We start from the raw sequence: 15,192 nt of genomic DNA on the forward strand, positions 1-15,192 counted from the left end.
CCGACACGACCGAGCATGAGCACCAGAGCCTTGTAAAGTGCTCCAGAGTCGCCTTGCTACTGCGTGGGCAGACCGCCCCACTCCCACTGGACCATGTGAAATTTCCCCTCTGCTTGACCCCAAGGTCCAGGGTCTCCTGCCTGGGAGCTGGGGAAAGCCCTGTGCAGACACGTTCCTGTTCAGTCGCTTAGTCATGTCCGACTCTGCGACCCCGTGGACTGCAGCACGCCAGGCCTCCCTGTCCTTCCCTGTCTCCCAGAGTTTGCCCACATTCACGTCCACTGAATCAGTGATGCCATCCAGCGACCTCATAGGTGCCTGCGAAACACAGGTGCACCGAGGCTGGAGAGACCAGAGCAGGGGCTGTGTTGGGGCAAAAAGTCTGAATGGGCAGCCGGGGGCCTGGCCTCTGACTCAAGCTGAGAAAGCTGAGCTCATCCCGGGCTGGGCGGTGGGCCCGAGGCCGGGGCTGCTCCCGGGTCCGCTGGCCGGGGCCTGGGCCTAGCCGTCTCCTCCTTAGCACTCGCCCAGCAAGCCTCTACAGGCTGCGCCTCCATCCCTGAGAATTTTCCTCAAGCTCCTTCATGTTGGACATCTGGCCTTCACATTTGTTAACATTTTTTAAATTGAAAGCATTTTTTCTTGCGGTAGAATATAAATAACATAAAATTTATCATTATAACCATTTCATAGCATATAGTTCGCTGGCTTCATTTTTTATTTTGTTAAAGATTTTTTTTTTTTATGTGGGCCACTTTTAAAGTCTTCATTGAATTTGTTACAATATTGTTTCCGTTTCATGTTTTGGTGTTTTGGCCAGGCATGTGGGGTCTAAACTCGCTGACCAGGGATCAGACCTGTGCCCCCTGCTCTGGAGGGCAAAGTCTTAAGCACTGGACCGCCAGGAATGTCCCAAGTCAGTGGTTTTGAAAGTGAAAGTGAAGTCGCTCAGTCATGTCCGACTCTTTTCGACCCCGTGGACTGTAGCCTACCAGGCTCCTCCATCTATGGGCTTCTCCAGGCAAGAATACTGGAGCAGGTTGCCATTTCCTTCTCCAGGGAATCTTCCCGACCCAGGGATCAAACCCAGAGTTCGAACCTGGGTCTCCCGCATTGGAGGTAAATGCTTTAACCTCTGAGCCACCAGGGAAGCCAGTGGTTTTAAGTGTGTTCCTATCCTCATCACCACCACCCATCCTCAGAACCTTTTCATCACCCCAAGCTGAAGCTCTGGACCCGGCAGACAGTAATTCCCCTCCCTTTCCTGCTTCAGTCTGCTTTCCAGCCTGCGTTCTCAGTTCCGGCGAGAGAGCGGGCGCGGCAGAACCCTTTCCACCGTAGCAGGCTGCCCTGTCCCCCTCCCCTGCTGGAGAACCCCTCAGTGGGTGCTTTTTTCATAGCTCTTTTTCTGTTTTCTCAAGTCTGCTTTGATTTCTTTCTGTTTCCATATATAATTCTGATGCGTGCATTGGTGTCACTTGCTTGGGCCACTCTTAAAACCCCTTTGCTCCCTTCAGTCTCTCTGTCTGCTCTGTGTCCTTTCCAGCGCTGCCCCTGTGCCCTTTCAAGGACTGCCTGGAAGCTGACCACGCTCTGGCCAGTGACCTGTGTACCGCCCTCCCCATCTAAGCCATAGATTACAGGATAGTGGCGCTTCGTGGTGTGCGTCCGTCAGCTGAAAACTTCAGCCTAGTATGGCTGGGGTTCCAAGGAGGATGCCTAGGAGAGGGTGCTACATAGACGGCTGGGTCACCTCTCCTCTCCCCAGGGATAAGTGGGGCTGGGGAAGGGCCCAGGATGCTCGAACGTGCACCCTCTGGAGGGACCTGGTCAGTCCCCATAAGCAGCTGGAATAGCTCAGCTAGAAAAGCTTGTCCCTGGAAAGAAAGAAAGTCTGGTTCTTACATGAGTTTAGAAAGCCTCCCTCCTCGGGTTATTTGGGCTACAGTCAGTGGCACAGCCCCAGTGCTGTGCGCTCAACCCACCAGGATGTCCATGGAGCCGCCTTTGTTGAGACAGGTGCTTCTGTGTTTTGTTCATAACACATTCCTTCCATCCTTGGCCCAGCCTGAGGCCTGAGGGGAGCTTGTTTTACAGCAGCTTTATTGAAACATAATTCACATGCCATAGAATCCTTGTTCAGATTTGACAGAGAAATCAGAAGCTTTAGAGACAAGCAAAGTTAAAAGAATTCAGCCCACCAAACCAGCTTTACAACAAGTGCTAAAGAAACTTCTCTAAGCAGGAGACACCAGAGAAAGAAAAGACCTACATAAACCCCCCAAAATTAAGAAAATGATAATGGGATCATACATATCAATAATTACCTTAAATGTAAATGGATTAAATGCACGAACCAAAAGACAGAGACTGGCTGGGCAGATGAAAACCTGGGCGTGTGTGCACTTCCACTTAGCACACCACTCTGCTTAACACCCCAAACTGTATGTAATTATTTTATATTGTTAGGTTAATCATGTTTGCATTATGGCTTGCAATTGTAATGATCCTTTTATTTTTTTGCCTGGGTATTGATTGTGAAAACTGATAAACATCTTCTACTATTGCAAAAAAAATAAAGTGTGAGATTTAATGGTTTTCAGTAGAGTCGCTAAAAAGAATCTGCCTGCAATGCAGGAGACCCTTGTTTGATTCCTGGTCGGGAAGATCCGCTGGAGAAGGGGTAGGCTACCCACGCCAGTATTCTTGGGCTTCCCTGGTGGCTCACCCGGTAAAGAATCTGCTCACAATGCGGAAGAGCTGGGTTCAATTCCTGGGTCAGGAAGATCCGCTGGAGAAGGGATAGGCTACCCACTCCAGTATTCTGGTCTGGAGAATTCCATGGACTGTGTAGGCCATGGAGTCGCAAAGAGTGGGACACGACTGAGTGACTTTCAGTTCACTTTCACAGTAGAGTCACAGAGCTGTGCAAATATTGCCTCAATTCTGGAACATTCTCATCAGCCCAGAAATGAGCCTGTAACCGTCGGCAGGCGCCGCCTCTGCCCCCACCCTCCCAGCCCCAGGCGGCACTTGTCTGTTTCAGCCTCGGTAGACCTGACCGCCCTGGCCAGTACCCGCAGCCTGTGTGACTGGCTTTTCCGCTTGGCGCCATGCTTCTCAGGCTGGCCCGTGTGGCGGCAGGGGTCAGCACTCCGTTCCTGATGATGGCGGAGTGATGCTCCCGGGGGCGGAGAGACCACCTTTTGCCGCCGCCCTGCAGTCGCAGTCGCTGGGCCCCGTGGAGGCGCGGCCCGGGAGCTCCCAGGGCCGCCCGGGCGTGGGGCGCGCAGGCCCGCGGGGAGTGTCGGGCACGCATCTGAGGACACTGTTTCTTTTCTCTCCTCTCCCCTCCAGTCAGAATTCCTGCAGGAGTCCAGTCTGGTCCTGGCCAAGCTGCACTACGTGGAAGGGGACTATGACGGCGCGCTCAGCCTCTACGCCCGGGCGGGCCTGGAGGACTGGCCGCTGGCGGGCGCGCCCCCCTACCGGCTGCGCATGGCCGCCGAGGCCTACGCCACCCAAGGTGAGGCCGCGCGCGCTCCCGCGGGCCGAGCCCCGGCTCTGCTGCCCGGGCCTCGGAGCCGTCCTGGGCGTCCTCCCCGGCCGCTCCTGGCGAGGCAGCTGGGGTTGCCCCACCGCAGGCTGTGGGCCTTTCTAGGCCTGGCGACGTGGTGTTTCCCCAGAACTGCAGCTCCTCAGTTGGCTTTGCAGGAGAAATATATTTCAGTCAAGTTTCCCGATAGTTTATCTGCAACTTAAGCAGGGGCCATTCTTGGTAGCTCAGCTGGTAAAGAATCCTCCTGCAATGCAGGAGACCTGGGTTCCATCCTTGGGTTGGGAAGATCCTCTGGAGAAGGGAAAGGCTGCCCACTCCAGTCTTCTGGCCTGGAGAATTCCATGGACTGAGTGGTTCTTGGGGTCGCAAAGAGTCGGACACGACTGAGCGGCTTTCAATTCACAGCATATAAACAGGGTTTCCCCACTAGCTCAGCAGTAAAGAATCCACCTGCCAAGCGGGAGACCCAGATTCGATCCCTGGTTGGGAAGATCCCCTGGAGGAGGGCATGGCAACCCAATCCAGTGTTCTGGCCTGGAGAATCCCATGGACAGAGGAGCCTGGCGGGCTGCAGTCCGTGGGGTCGCAGAGAGTCAGACACGACGGAAGTGAGAGCCTGCACGCACACAGTATATGTGCAGGCATCCTTACTGGATGGCCAGTTGACACATGGCTGATTTTTATTGGCTGACCGCATTTTTAAGACCACCTCGGCATCCCAGGTGACCCGCCTGCCAATGCAGGAGACGTAAGAGACACAGGTTTGATCCCTGGGTCAGGAAGATCCCCTGGAGGAGGGCACAGCAACCCACTCCAGTGTGTTTGCCTGGAGAATCCCATGGGCAGAGGAGCCTGGGGGGCTACCGTCCATAGGGTCACAAAGAGTCGGACATGACTGAGTGACTCAGCATGCTGGGTTAATTAAGCCTTGGCGTTCACCTGGGGGCCTGGCAGCTCAGGGCGTAGAAGAGGGAAGGGCTGCCCTGTTTGCCTCAGAGGACTGTCATCTGATCTGAGGGGGCTCGGTCCCATGGGGAGGAAAAGGACAAGAAGGCAGGCCGCGCACGCTATTTGACCTTTCTAAGTTGTCACTTCCTCATCTGTGAAATGGGTATAATCACAACCACTTCATAGTGTTCTGAGGACAAAGTCACATAATATATGTAAAGCATTTACTAAATGATGTATTGAAATGTTAGCCGCAAAAAAACAGCAAACGAGAAAAGCCAGGCCTGGGTAACAGCTTTGCAAAGGAAAGATGGCTGTGGGCCAGCGGGGCCAGGAAGGCTTCCTGGAGGAAGAGGCGCACTTAGTGGCGCTCTGAAGGCCTCGGTAAGAAGGAGACCCTCTGAAGCTGCCCCTCCCCTTCCTGCCAACTGTGGCCACACAGAGGCCTGGGTCCCAGGCGGCCGCCCCCTCTGGACCAGCAGTGAGCTGGCCACTCGTGTGCAGCTGCGGTCCGCCTCGGTTGCCTGGTGCAGTGCTGACCCAACCGCAGCGTGCCCGCTTGAGAGCTCTGTGGCCGGGCGGCATATTCACCCCGTTCCCCGGGAATCTTGCTCTAGGGCGTTTATATTCCTCTAGTTAATCTCTGCGTTCCCGTGGGCCGTCATTCCAACAGGGTGCTGGGGCTGACAGGCCTGCGAGGCCGTCTCAGTGGTTCCAAGGGTCTGCGCCACACAGCCGCCCTCCTCTGCCTGCTGCTAGCCCAGCACCTCACATGCCCTGGGCTGTGTGTGTGTGTGTGTGTGTGTGTGTGTGTGTGTGATCTGGGTCAGGACTCTGCGGCAAGAGCAGGGCGTCACCTGGCGGTTCCCAGTCGCCTGGCTGGCCTGGGGCCTGCGGGCTTGTACCCGGGGGCCGCTAGGGCGGCGGGGCTCTGAGGGTGCTTTAGCGCCGAAAGCTTGGGTCCGGAATTGGGCTCTGCCTCAGCCTGGTGGGGCAGACTGTGCTGCCACCCAAGCGGGCAAGGAGGGTCGCAGCTCAAGACTGGCCCTGGGTGGTGCGTGATGGCGGCGGCCCCAGCACGACTCCGGGGACATGCCGGCCGGCTCCTGGGAGGAGGGAGGCGCTCCTTCACCAGAGTGAGCCCGGGCAGGGGCCCCTCGGGCGGGCAGGCACCGGCCCACGCCCCTCCCTCTGCCGCCTGCAGGCTGCTGCCCGCGTGGACTGAGCTGCACACTTTCATAGGTCACCTCCCCTCTTCCAGGGGCCCCTGAGGTCTGACTCGACCCAGGGTCTCAGCCAGAGCCGGGAATGTCCCTGAACTTCCACATCTGCTGGGGCAGCTGTGGCTGGGACCGGTTTCCCTTGACTGGGTAGCGTTAGCCTTGGCTCGTGGGGAGTCCGAAACCCACACTGTGCAGTTACAAGCACCTCCTCTGAGAGGTGAGTTAATCCTCCACACCCCTAATTCACAGACGAAGGAAATGCAACGGGGTTAGGTCACTAGGAATGACGTTGGTGCCTACTGTGTGCCAGGTGCTGTGACTCTTGTTTGGGCCTCTCAGCCAAGCCTCACCACCACCTGTGGGATGGACACGACTCTTTCCATTTCACAGATGAGCACACTGAGGCCCAGGGAGGTTGGATACGCTGCCTGGGGTCCTACAGCCAGGACTCAGCCTCGGCCCCTGCTCCTCTGCTGTGTTGGGAGCGGGGCAGACTGCGGGGTGCTCAGCTCCTGAGTCCATGTTCTCAGCCACCCTGTTCCACTGGCATGTGGGTGGGAGTCTGCTCGGGCCAGTAAGGTTTCCACAGGCAGAAAGCGTGCAGGTCCCTGGAGAACCCCTGGTTTGCACCCACACCTCTCCTCCCGGTGCCCCCCTGGGGTACTCCCTCAGTGCTCACCCTGCCCCAGGCTGCCTACAAGCCCCAGCTTGCAGGCTTACCCTTCCCGTCTTCTCCGAGGCCCCCCAGTGCTCACCCATTCAGAGTCCACCAAGTTGACAGTATCGTAGCACCGGAGGTTAGAGTCCCCTGAACACCACGTTGGAACCAGCTGTACTGTTTCCAGGCCCTCCCGCCAGTCTGTGAATTCCACTCGAGGAAGAATGTTTTGCTCGAGTGCCATCCTCAGAACCTAGCACGGTGTCTGGCACGTAGTGCTGTTGGACGTGAAAGTGTTTTTGCTCAGTCATGTCCTCTCTCTACCATGGACTCCTGGTAGCAAAGACCACCCACCAGGCTCCTCTGTCCCTGGGATTCTCCAGGCAAGAATGCTGGAGTGAATAGTCATTCCCTTCTCCAGAGAATCTTCCCCAACCAGGGATCGAACTCGCGTCTCCTGCATTGCAGGCAGATTCTTTACCCACTGAGATGCTCAATTATTGATTGAAACTGATGGACGTTCCTTTGCTCAGATCTCTACTGGGCAGGATGCCCATCATGTAATTTAGGCAATTCTGGGCCTCTGCTCCCAGCTGTGACGGTCAGAGGCATCTCCTTTGCCCAGTGCTGACACAGTGAGCGCATCTCGCTCGTTCAGACTCGGCCGCTGCCTGTTAAGAGGAGTGCAGAGCCTGCCGGCATCACAAGTGACAGAGCCTGGCGCGGGCCCTTCCCCAAAGGTTGGCCAGTTCACTTCATTCCCGTTGTCAGGGAGCCTCCACGTGGACCTCAGCTCCCCTCCAGCCCCCAGCTCCTTCCTCCTGTCCCTTAAATCTCAGAAGACAAGCGGAGGATGAGAATAGGAGGCATGCAGGAAGTCTTCCGCTTCCGGTAGAAGTGGGTGAATCAAGTGTAGAGGTCCTTGCTCTGAGTGCAGATTGAGGTACCACGTGAAATCTCCCAAGTGGGGGGCTTGGGAACGGTGAACGCGTGGCCACCATCTGTTTTGGGACTTAGATCTGCTGGACATCGGCTACTTTCTGCAGCTAGGACGGCGGGGGCGGTAAGTGGCTTGTCTCCCGAGATGGCCTCTGCCCACAGCCGAGGCTCGTGCCCTGCTGCAGGAGGGAGCGCAGGCGCCCTGGCCCCAGTGAGCGCGGGCCGCGCCAGCCCTGCGGGGGAGCGCCGGCTCGAGGCTGGCGGCCGCCGCGCTCCTCTAGGGCGCAGCCTCGTCCGTGCCACCGACGGCCCCAGGGGGCGGCGGCCCGTGGCAGCCCTGCTCGGGGAAAGGCGAGAGCTCTGGGTGAGCAGGAGTGACACCCGTCAGTCAGCCGGTGAGGAGCTCCCACAGAGCCACGGCCAGCAGGCGCTTGGGAGGAAGGAGCGACCGGGGACATGCAAGCCCCTCGTTGGGTGTGCCCCCCAGAGCTCCGTCTCTGACCCAGGCAGGACCTGCAGGAGGGCGCAGACAGAGGAGCCTGTGCCGAGTGAACAGAGGGGGCGCGCGGGAGCCGAGGCTGGGCACTGGTGCCCCCGCGGCCGGAGACCGGGCGCCTGGAGGCAGCCGCGCGGGGTCAACCTCTTTTCAGATTGCGGAGGACTGACCCCCAGATACAAACAGGGCCTTCGCAGCCGTCTCTTATACACACGTCTTGCTTTCCAGTGGAGGAGGTGGTGCCGGAGAGGGCAAGGGGCTCCCTTGGCCAGCGACTCGCAGGCAGGGCCAAGAAGGGGAGCTAGTTCTCGCTAGGAGGCTCGTCGGGCTGTGTGACGGCTGTGGCCCGGTGGTGGTGGTGGTGGTGTTGAGTCGCTCAGTCCCATCCGACTCTGACTCTTCGTGACCCCGTGGACTGTCCGTGGGATTCTCCAGCCGGAACACTGGAGTGGGTTGCCGTTTCCTTCTCCAGGGGATCTTCCCGACCCAGGGATCGAACCTGGGTCTCCTGCATTGGCAGGCGGCTTCTTGACCGCTGAGCCACCAGTGCCCAGCTGGAGAATGCGGTTACCGTGCTGGGAGCTACGTGGGGCCTCCTCTGCTTTCTTTATGCCTCCTTTGTTCATGGGCTTGGAATTGCTCCTCTGACCTGCTGGCTCAGAGTTTGGGGTTTTGGAGGCAGACTTCAAGATGTGTGTGATCTCTAGCTTTGTCACTTACTAGCTTTAGGGTCTTGTGCAAATTTCAGCTCACTGGGGCCCCTTTTTTTCATCTATAAAATGGAGGTGATAATGGTTTCTACATTACAGGGTGGTTGTAGGAAATGAGTGAACACCTGTGAAGCACTGAGCACGTGCCTGGCAGATCGACAGAGATTAGCTAGTTTTGTTCTTATGTACGCACTTAGTTTAAACCCAAATGGACAGATCTCTTCAGCAGCCTCCGGGAACATCCAGCTGTGGGAAGAGGGGAGAGGCACTGTAGGGTGCCTGCTTTGTGTGGCTGAGGGTCTGGCTCCGGATGTGGGACAGCAAGCGAGTCTGGAGGCCTGGAGTGGTGCTCAGGGAGGAGAATCTGCTCATGGCGTCTGAGGGCGCGGGTGCCAGGGGCCTGGGACGCCGGGAGCAGACGCCTCACAGGACTGCTTGCTGGGGGGGCCAAGTCAGAGTTCACGCTCCACAGCACCAGTCTCGCCCAGGGCTGGCCTGGAAGGTTAGAGGTCTTTAGAGCTGTACCCACGTTCATGGTTTTATCACAAAGGGCCGTTCACTTGGGGATGGATCGTTGGATTCAACCAGCCTTCCTTTAAGAGCCAAGAACAATTCAGTGCATTCCCAGATAGCTGTCTTCAGAAGGGACGTGCTGAACACACTGGCTGATAAGAGACAGCAGAGGAGGAGAAACTGTCTCCTCTGGGCCCCAGGGAGGAGGGCGTGTCCCTCCCCACCAGACCTCCCCTCCTGGGCGGAGGCCTCGCCTTCTGGAGTCTGCAGACCTTGTGGGCCTCTCGCTCTGCAGAAGTGCAGGGTGACGAGCACAGCTTTGTGGAGGGGGTAACAGAATTATAGACTGCCCCCCTCCCTGCCCCCGAAAAGATCCTGATGCTGGGAAAGACTGGAGGCGAAAGGAGAAGCAGGTGGCAGAGGATGAGATGGTTGGATGGCAATACCAACTCAGTGGACAGGAATCTGAGCAAACTCCGGGAGATGATGAAGGACAGGGGAGCCTGGCGTTCCCTAGTCCATGGGGTCGCAAAGAGTCAGACACAACTTAGTGACTGAACAACAACACCCCCTTGGGAATGTTACCCCTTCCTCATGTGAGACTGGCCCACTGTGCCTGAGCATCCTGTCCTGGGGTGCAGCGTCAAGATGGAAAAAGATGCTTGCCTGTCAGGGGCAGCGCCCAGGGCCGTCAACACAAACCTTTAAACATGGAAAGTCACTTAGTCATGTCTGACTCCTTGCAACCCCACGGACTGTAGCCCACCAGGCTCCTCTGTCCACGGGATTCTCCAGGCAGGAATACTGGAGTGGGTTGCCATGCCCTTCTCCAGGGGATCTTCCCCACCCAGGGGTTGAATCCGGGTCTCCTGCGCTGCAGGCGGATTCCTTACTGTCTGAGCCCCCAGGGAAGAGCAGTGGGGCAGCTGTTGGGACAGGCGGTGCGGAGGGGCTGGCCTGGAGGCCGGGGGTCCGTGTCACCCCCTCTGTCTGCCCAGCCGGCCACTCAGCAGACTCGGTGAGCGAGCGCGCTCTGCTCACAGAGTGCTGACCCGAGTCGGCAACTATAACATCCCAGAAGGCAGAGCCCGGCGGCGGACACGTGCAGAGGGTAAACCCGGGCTTCAGACTCCTGTGAAGATCTGCCGGGAGCTGCAGGGCAGGGCCTCCCAGCGGCGGGGTAAAAGACCCGCCGCAGTCTGACTGTGGCGGCAGCGGGCCTCAGGGCTGGAAGCCAGGGCTGCCCTCCCTCCACCGCCCAGCGTGTCTTCCCCCCGCTGTTTCCCTTCCCAGGCGCCAGACTCTGCTCCCCTTGGGCGAAGTCTCGGAAGTCTCAGCCAGGTCCTCACTGGGTCCCGCTGGCCCCGCCTGGGTCACGCTTGCACCCTCGACGCTGTTCCAGTGGCCAGTGGCGTGCCCTGGAGCCGGCTCAGGACCCTCAGGAAGGCCGTGATGAAGAGGGTCGGCCCTGCAGGGCACTGGTGGGGGGCTGTCCCCAGGCGGCTCAGCAGCGGCCCCTCTGAGGATGAGCGTCTTTCTCATCAACTAGCCAGGCATCTTATGGCGTTGTCTCCTGGAGGCGATCCCTACAGGGGAAGAGGGGAAGCGACAGCTGGGGGGGAGCCAGGTGTCACGGGCTCCCCTGGGGGCTCAGACGGTAGATAATCCGTGTGCAATGTGGGAGACCTGGGTTCCATCCCTGGGTTGGGAAGACCCCCTGGAGGATGGCATGGCAGTCCCCTCTGGTATTCTTGCCTGGAGAGTCCCATGGACAGAGGAGCCTGGTGGGCTACAGTTCATGGCGTCGCACAGAGTCAGACGCGATTCAGTGACTTAATACTTTGCAGGTGACTGCTCTGTGACAGTCACTGTGGCTGGAGGTGGCCTTGGGACCAGACCACACAGGCAGCCTGCAGGGATGGTGGAGGGCTCAGAGGGAAGAAGGACTGGACTGTGCTGGGTTCCGGGTTAGAGCCAGAGCCGGGCGGTGGGAACCGCACAGAGCCCGTTATTCCCGTATCTCGGGACCTTTCTCACAGCTGCAGCCATCTCAGACTCCTGCGGCCCTGAGAGGGGGGGTTTCTGTTGGATTAGCACGTACTGAGCCCTCCCAGAGCCTGCGGTGTTCTCACCTGAGACTCCCATGTCAGAGGAGCCTGGTGGGCTACAGTCCACGGGGTTGTGAAGAGTGGGATGCGGGCTGAGTGCCTCACACCTTCACTCTCCCAGGAGCCAGGCACACCGTCTGCAGGCCTCCTGCTTGAGGGCGCTGCATCTGGAGAGCAGTCCTGTGCTGAAGGGGGTGCCCTTCTCTGCAGAGACGGCTGGGAGCTCGCATTTCAGAGGTGACTGCTGAGTCGCTTCAGTCGCATCCGACTCTGTGCGCCCCCCAGGCTCCCCCGTCCCTGGGATTCTCGGGGCGAGAACGCTGGAGCGGTGAGGTGGGGTTCGAATCCAGGCCCGGGCACTCTGGAGCCCAGACTGTTTCTGCTGGTTAGGGAGGTCACTGAGGGAACTCTGGGGTCAGACACCTGCTCACCCTTGATGCTGCTCTGCAGTTCTCCAGCAATTTAATTAGAGCCTCCCTTTTCTCACCTACAAATTCGTACTCTGACATGAATCCTGAGAAGGATGAGTGAGACACGACGAGGGAAAGCTGACGTGTGTAGACCTGAGCCAACAGAGGGTCTGACCCCGGGACCCCGCGATGGGCTCTGCCCTCCCCTGGGCCCTGCCTGTCGCGGGGCGATGCTTCCCTCTTGAGGCTGACCTTCTGCCTCTCCCCCGGGTTTCACTTTTTTATTCCTCTTGGCACCGATAAGACACGTGTGCATCGTGTAAATACAAGAGATACAGGCCAGTCAAAAGAACCTTGAAATAACCCTCACCCTGTCCCCAAGAGCTGCCTTTGCCGACGTTTGAGTGTTTCCTTCCAGATCGTCTCCACACACACCCCGTGTGGCCTCGTGTCTTTTACAGAATGAGGTCCTATCATGTGCTGCTTTGGGACCTGCTGCCACTCTGGGACAGCAGGTGCATTTCTGCAGCGTCTCAGCAGCGGTGCTGTGCTTCACTCTATGGATGAGCTATGATCTATCTAACTGAAACGGCCTCTATTTTTGGCCACGTGGGCTGTTTTCAGCTTTTCCCGGCCGCATGTGAGGCTGTGACCAACGCCCTCTCAGCCTGGTTGCCGCGCTCGTTCTTAACGGCTTCCCTGGGAGAGGTTTCTAGAAGTGGGGTTTCTGGGTCAGGAGAGGAGTTATTTCCAGACTGTCCTGCAGAACAGCCGTACCCGTGTGCTTTCTACCTGCACTGTGTGGGACCAGCTACCTTTCATTCCGACCTTTGATCTGAAAATGAACATTTATTCTTCAGTTGTAGGTCAGGTATAGGCTATTGGGAAAATTAAGAAAACTATAAAGCAGAAAATAAAACCAGTCATCTTACTGCTGCTTGAGTTAGTTAATAATGATGTATTTTTAAAAGATATATAGACAGATATTTATATCTATCTTTAAATAAGTCTGATTTATGTGCCGTGCTGTGCTAAGTCACTCGGTCGTGTCTGACTCTACGACCCCATGGACTGTATCCTGCCAGGCCCCTCTGTCCATGGGCTTCTCCAGGCGAGGATACTGGAGTGGGGTGCCCCCTTGCAGGAAATCTTCCCGACCCAGGGATTGAAGCCCTCTCTCTTAGGTCTCCTGCGTTGAGAGGCAGGTTCTTTACCGCTAGTGCAACCTAGGAAGCCCATAAAATATATATTTATATTCTGTACACAGTTAGGACTGTGCTATATATACTACTTTCTACTTTCTCCACTGTGTGTATATATGTGTGTACATGACAGTTATTGTCCCGCGTCATTAAGTATTTTTGGAACCAGGTTCTAAAGGTTGCACAGTGGATGTGTGCCTTTGCATATATTTGGACCAGCTGCCTGTGGAGCATCTGTGTTGCTTCAGATTTTCATATCACGGATATGCTCTACAGCTTTCTAGAAAAATAACTTGAGATATAATTTACATCCCATAAAGTACAACCTCTTATAGTGTGCACTTCAGTGGTTCAGAGTTGTGTAACAATCACCACGGTCAATTTGAGAACATTTCCATCAGCCCAGAAGAAACCAGTGCTCAGTCCCTTCCATTATCTGATTAGTCACCGCCCCCCCAGGCCTGTGCTGCGCTTCCTCGCTCAGCCCTGTCCGGCTCTCTGTGGCCCCATGGACTGTAGCCCACTAGGCTTCTCTGCCCACGGGATTCTCCAGGCGAGAAGACTGCAGTGGGTTGCCATGCCCTTCTCCATGGGATCTTCCTGACCCAGAATCGAACCAGGGTCTCCAGCTCTTGCAGGCAGATTCTTTACCAGCTGAGCCGCCAGGGAACCCCCAGCCCCACCCCGCCCCGCAGGCATAGTCAGTCACTAAGCTGCTTTTTCTCTACAGATTTGCCTAGACACTTATAGATTAACTGAACAGCGTAATGTGTGACGTTTTGCGTCTGGCTCCCTTCACTTGGCGTGTGTCCAGGGTTCTCACATGTCACATACAGCATGTCTCGTTGCTTTTTGTGGCCCAATAAGACTCCGTTGTATAAACAGGCCACATTCACATCTGTTAATCCACGCAGAGCTGATGGACATGAGGCTGCTACTTTCTAGCTGTCATCAGTAACACTGCTGTGAACATTTCTGCACCAAATTTGGGGTAGATACATGTGTTCATTGCTCTTGGGTATTACTTAGGAGTGAAATTACTGGATCATGTGATAACTCTGTGTTTAACTTTTTTGAGGAACTCAAACTATTTTCCAAAGAGAGCTGTATTACTCTGAAAGGTGCTAGTGTCTTCACGTCCTGGTCAGCACTTTATCTGCTCTTTCGATTACAGCTGTGCTGGTGTGTAGGGGAGTGGTATCTCATTGTGGTTTTCGTTTTCCTAACAACTAATGATGTTGAATAGTTTTCTTGTTCTTATTGGTCATTTGTGTATCTCTTTTGGAAAAATCTCTTTTTAGATCCTGTGTCCGTCTTAAAAGTGGGCAATCTGTTTTATTACCGAGCTATAACAGCTCTTATACAGTCTACACACAAGTCTCTGCACATCAATACGGTTTTAAGGTGTTTTCTCCCATTCTGTAGGTTATCTGTTTACCTTGATGGTGCCCTTTGAAACGTAAAAGTTTAAGTTTTTATTCATTTTAGTTTCTCTACTTTTTTCTTTTGTGCTTTTGGTGTTGTATCTAAGAAGCTGTTGACTAATCACTGTCACATTTTTTTTTTTTAAATTTAGAGAGTTTTATAGTTTTAACTCTCACATCTAGGTCTGTGTGCTTCTTTGAGTTGATTTGTGTATATAGTGTGAGGTGGGACCTGACTTCATTCTTTTCTGTGGTTATTCTAGCACCATGTTGAGACTGTTTTTTCCCCATTGAATTGTTTTGATGTCTTTGTTGAATTAATTGCATATAAATGTCAAGGTTTATTCTGGACTCCCATCCCATCGCATTGGTCTGTCTGTCTACATTTATGCCGGTACTAGCCTGTCTTTATTACATAGCTCTGTAGTAAATTTTAATATTGGGAAGTATGAGTCCTCCAACTTTGTTATTCTTGCTAAGATTGTTTTGGCTTTTCTGGGTCCCTTATATTTCCATATAAATTTTAGACTCAAGTAGTCAATTACTGTGGGGAAAAAAAGCTGGCTGGGAATTTGATAAAGATCATGTTGAATTTGATAAGGATTATGTTGAGTCTGTAGATCGATTTGAGGAATATTGCCATCTTAACAATATTAGGTCTTCCAATCCATGAACATGGAATGTCATCTCTAATTTCTTTCAAAAATTTTTTTAGTTTTGGGTGTACAAGCCTTATTCCTTTTTTAATATTTATTCCCAAGTCTTATTCTTTTGGATGCTATCATAAGTGGAATTGTTTTCTCTGTTTTAAGTTTCAGAATGTTCATTGCTAGTGTGTAGAATACACAACTGACTCTTGTATATTGATCTTTTAGTCTATAACCTGCTGTACTCATTTATTAGCTCATAATTTTTATGGCTTCTTTAGGCTTTTCCATAAATATGTCATCTGTAAATAGGGTATTTTTACTTCTTGCTTTCCAATCTGAATGCCTTTTATTT

At 54.8% G+C, this 15,192-nt stretch overlaps 1 protein-coding gene across 6 annotated transcripts in view; it reads left to right on the forward strand.

Moving 5' to 3' along the window:
* TTC7B (tetratricopeptide repeat domain 7B) overlaps positions 1 to 15,192 on the forward strand; it is a 272,717-nt gene that overhangs the window by 30,037 nt on the left and 227,488 nt on the right. For all 6 annotated transcript variants that reach the window (XM_018053841.1, XM_018053837.1, XM_018053838.1 and 3 more), the window contains exon 3: positions 3,358 to 3,526. In XM_018053841.1, coding sequence (XP_017909330.1) covers positions 3,358 to 3,526 — 169 coding nt within the window. The remainder of the gene's footprint in view (positions 1 to 3,357; positions 3,527 to 15,192) is intronic.

The sequence above is a fragment of the Capra hircus genome, chromosome 10 (assembly GCF_001704415.2).
Source record: "Capra hircus breed San Clemente chromosome 10, ASM170441v1, whole genome shotgun sequence".
NCBI classification, from domain to species: domain Eukaryota; kingdom Metazoa; phylum Chordata; class Mammalia; order Artiodactyla; family Bovidae; genus Capra; species Capra hircus.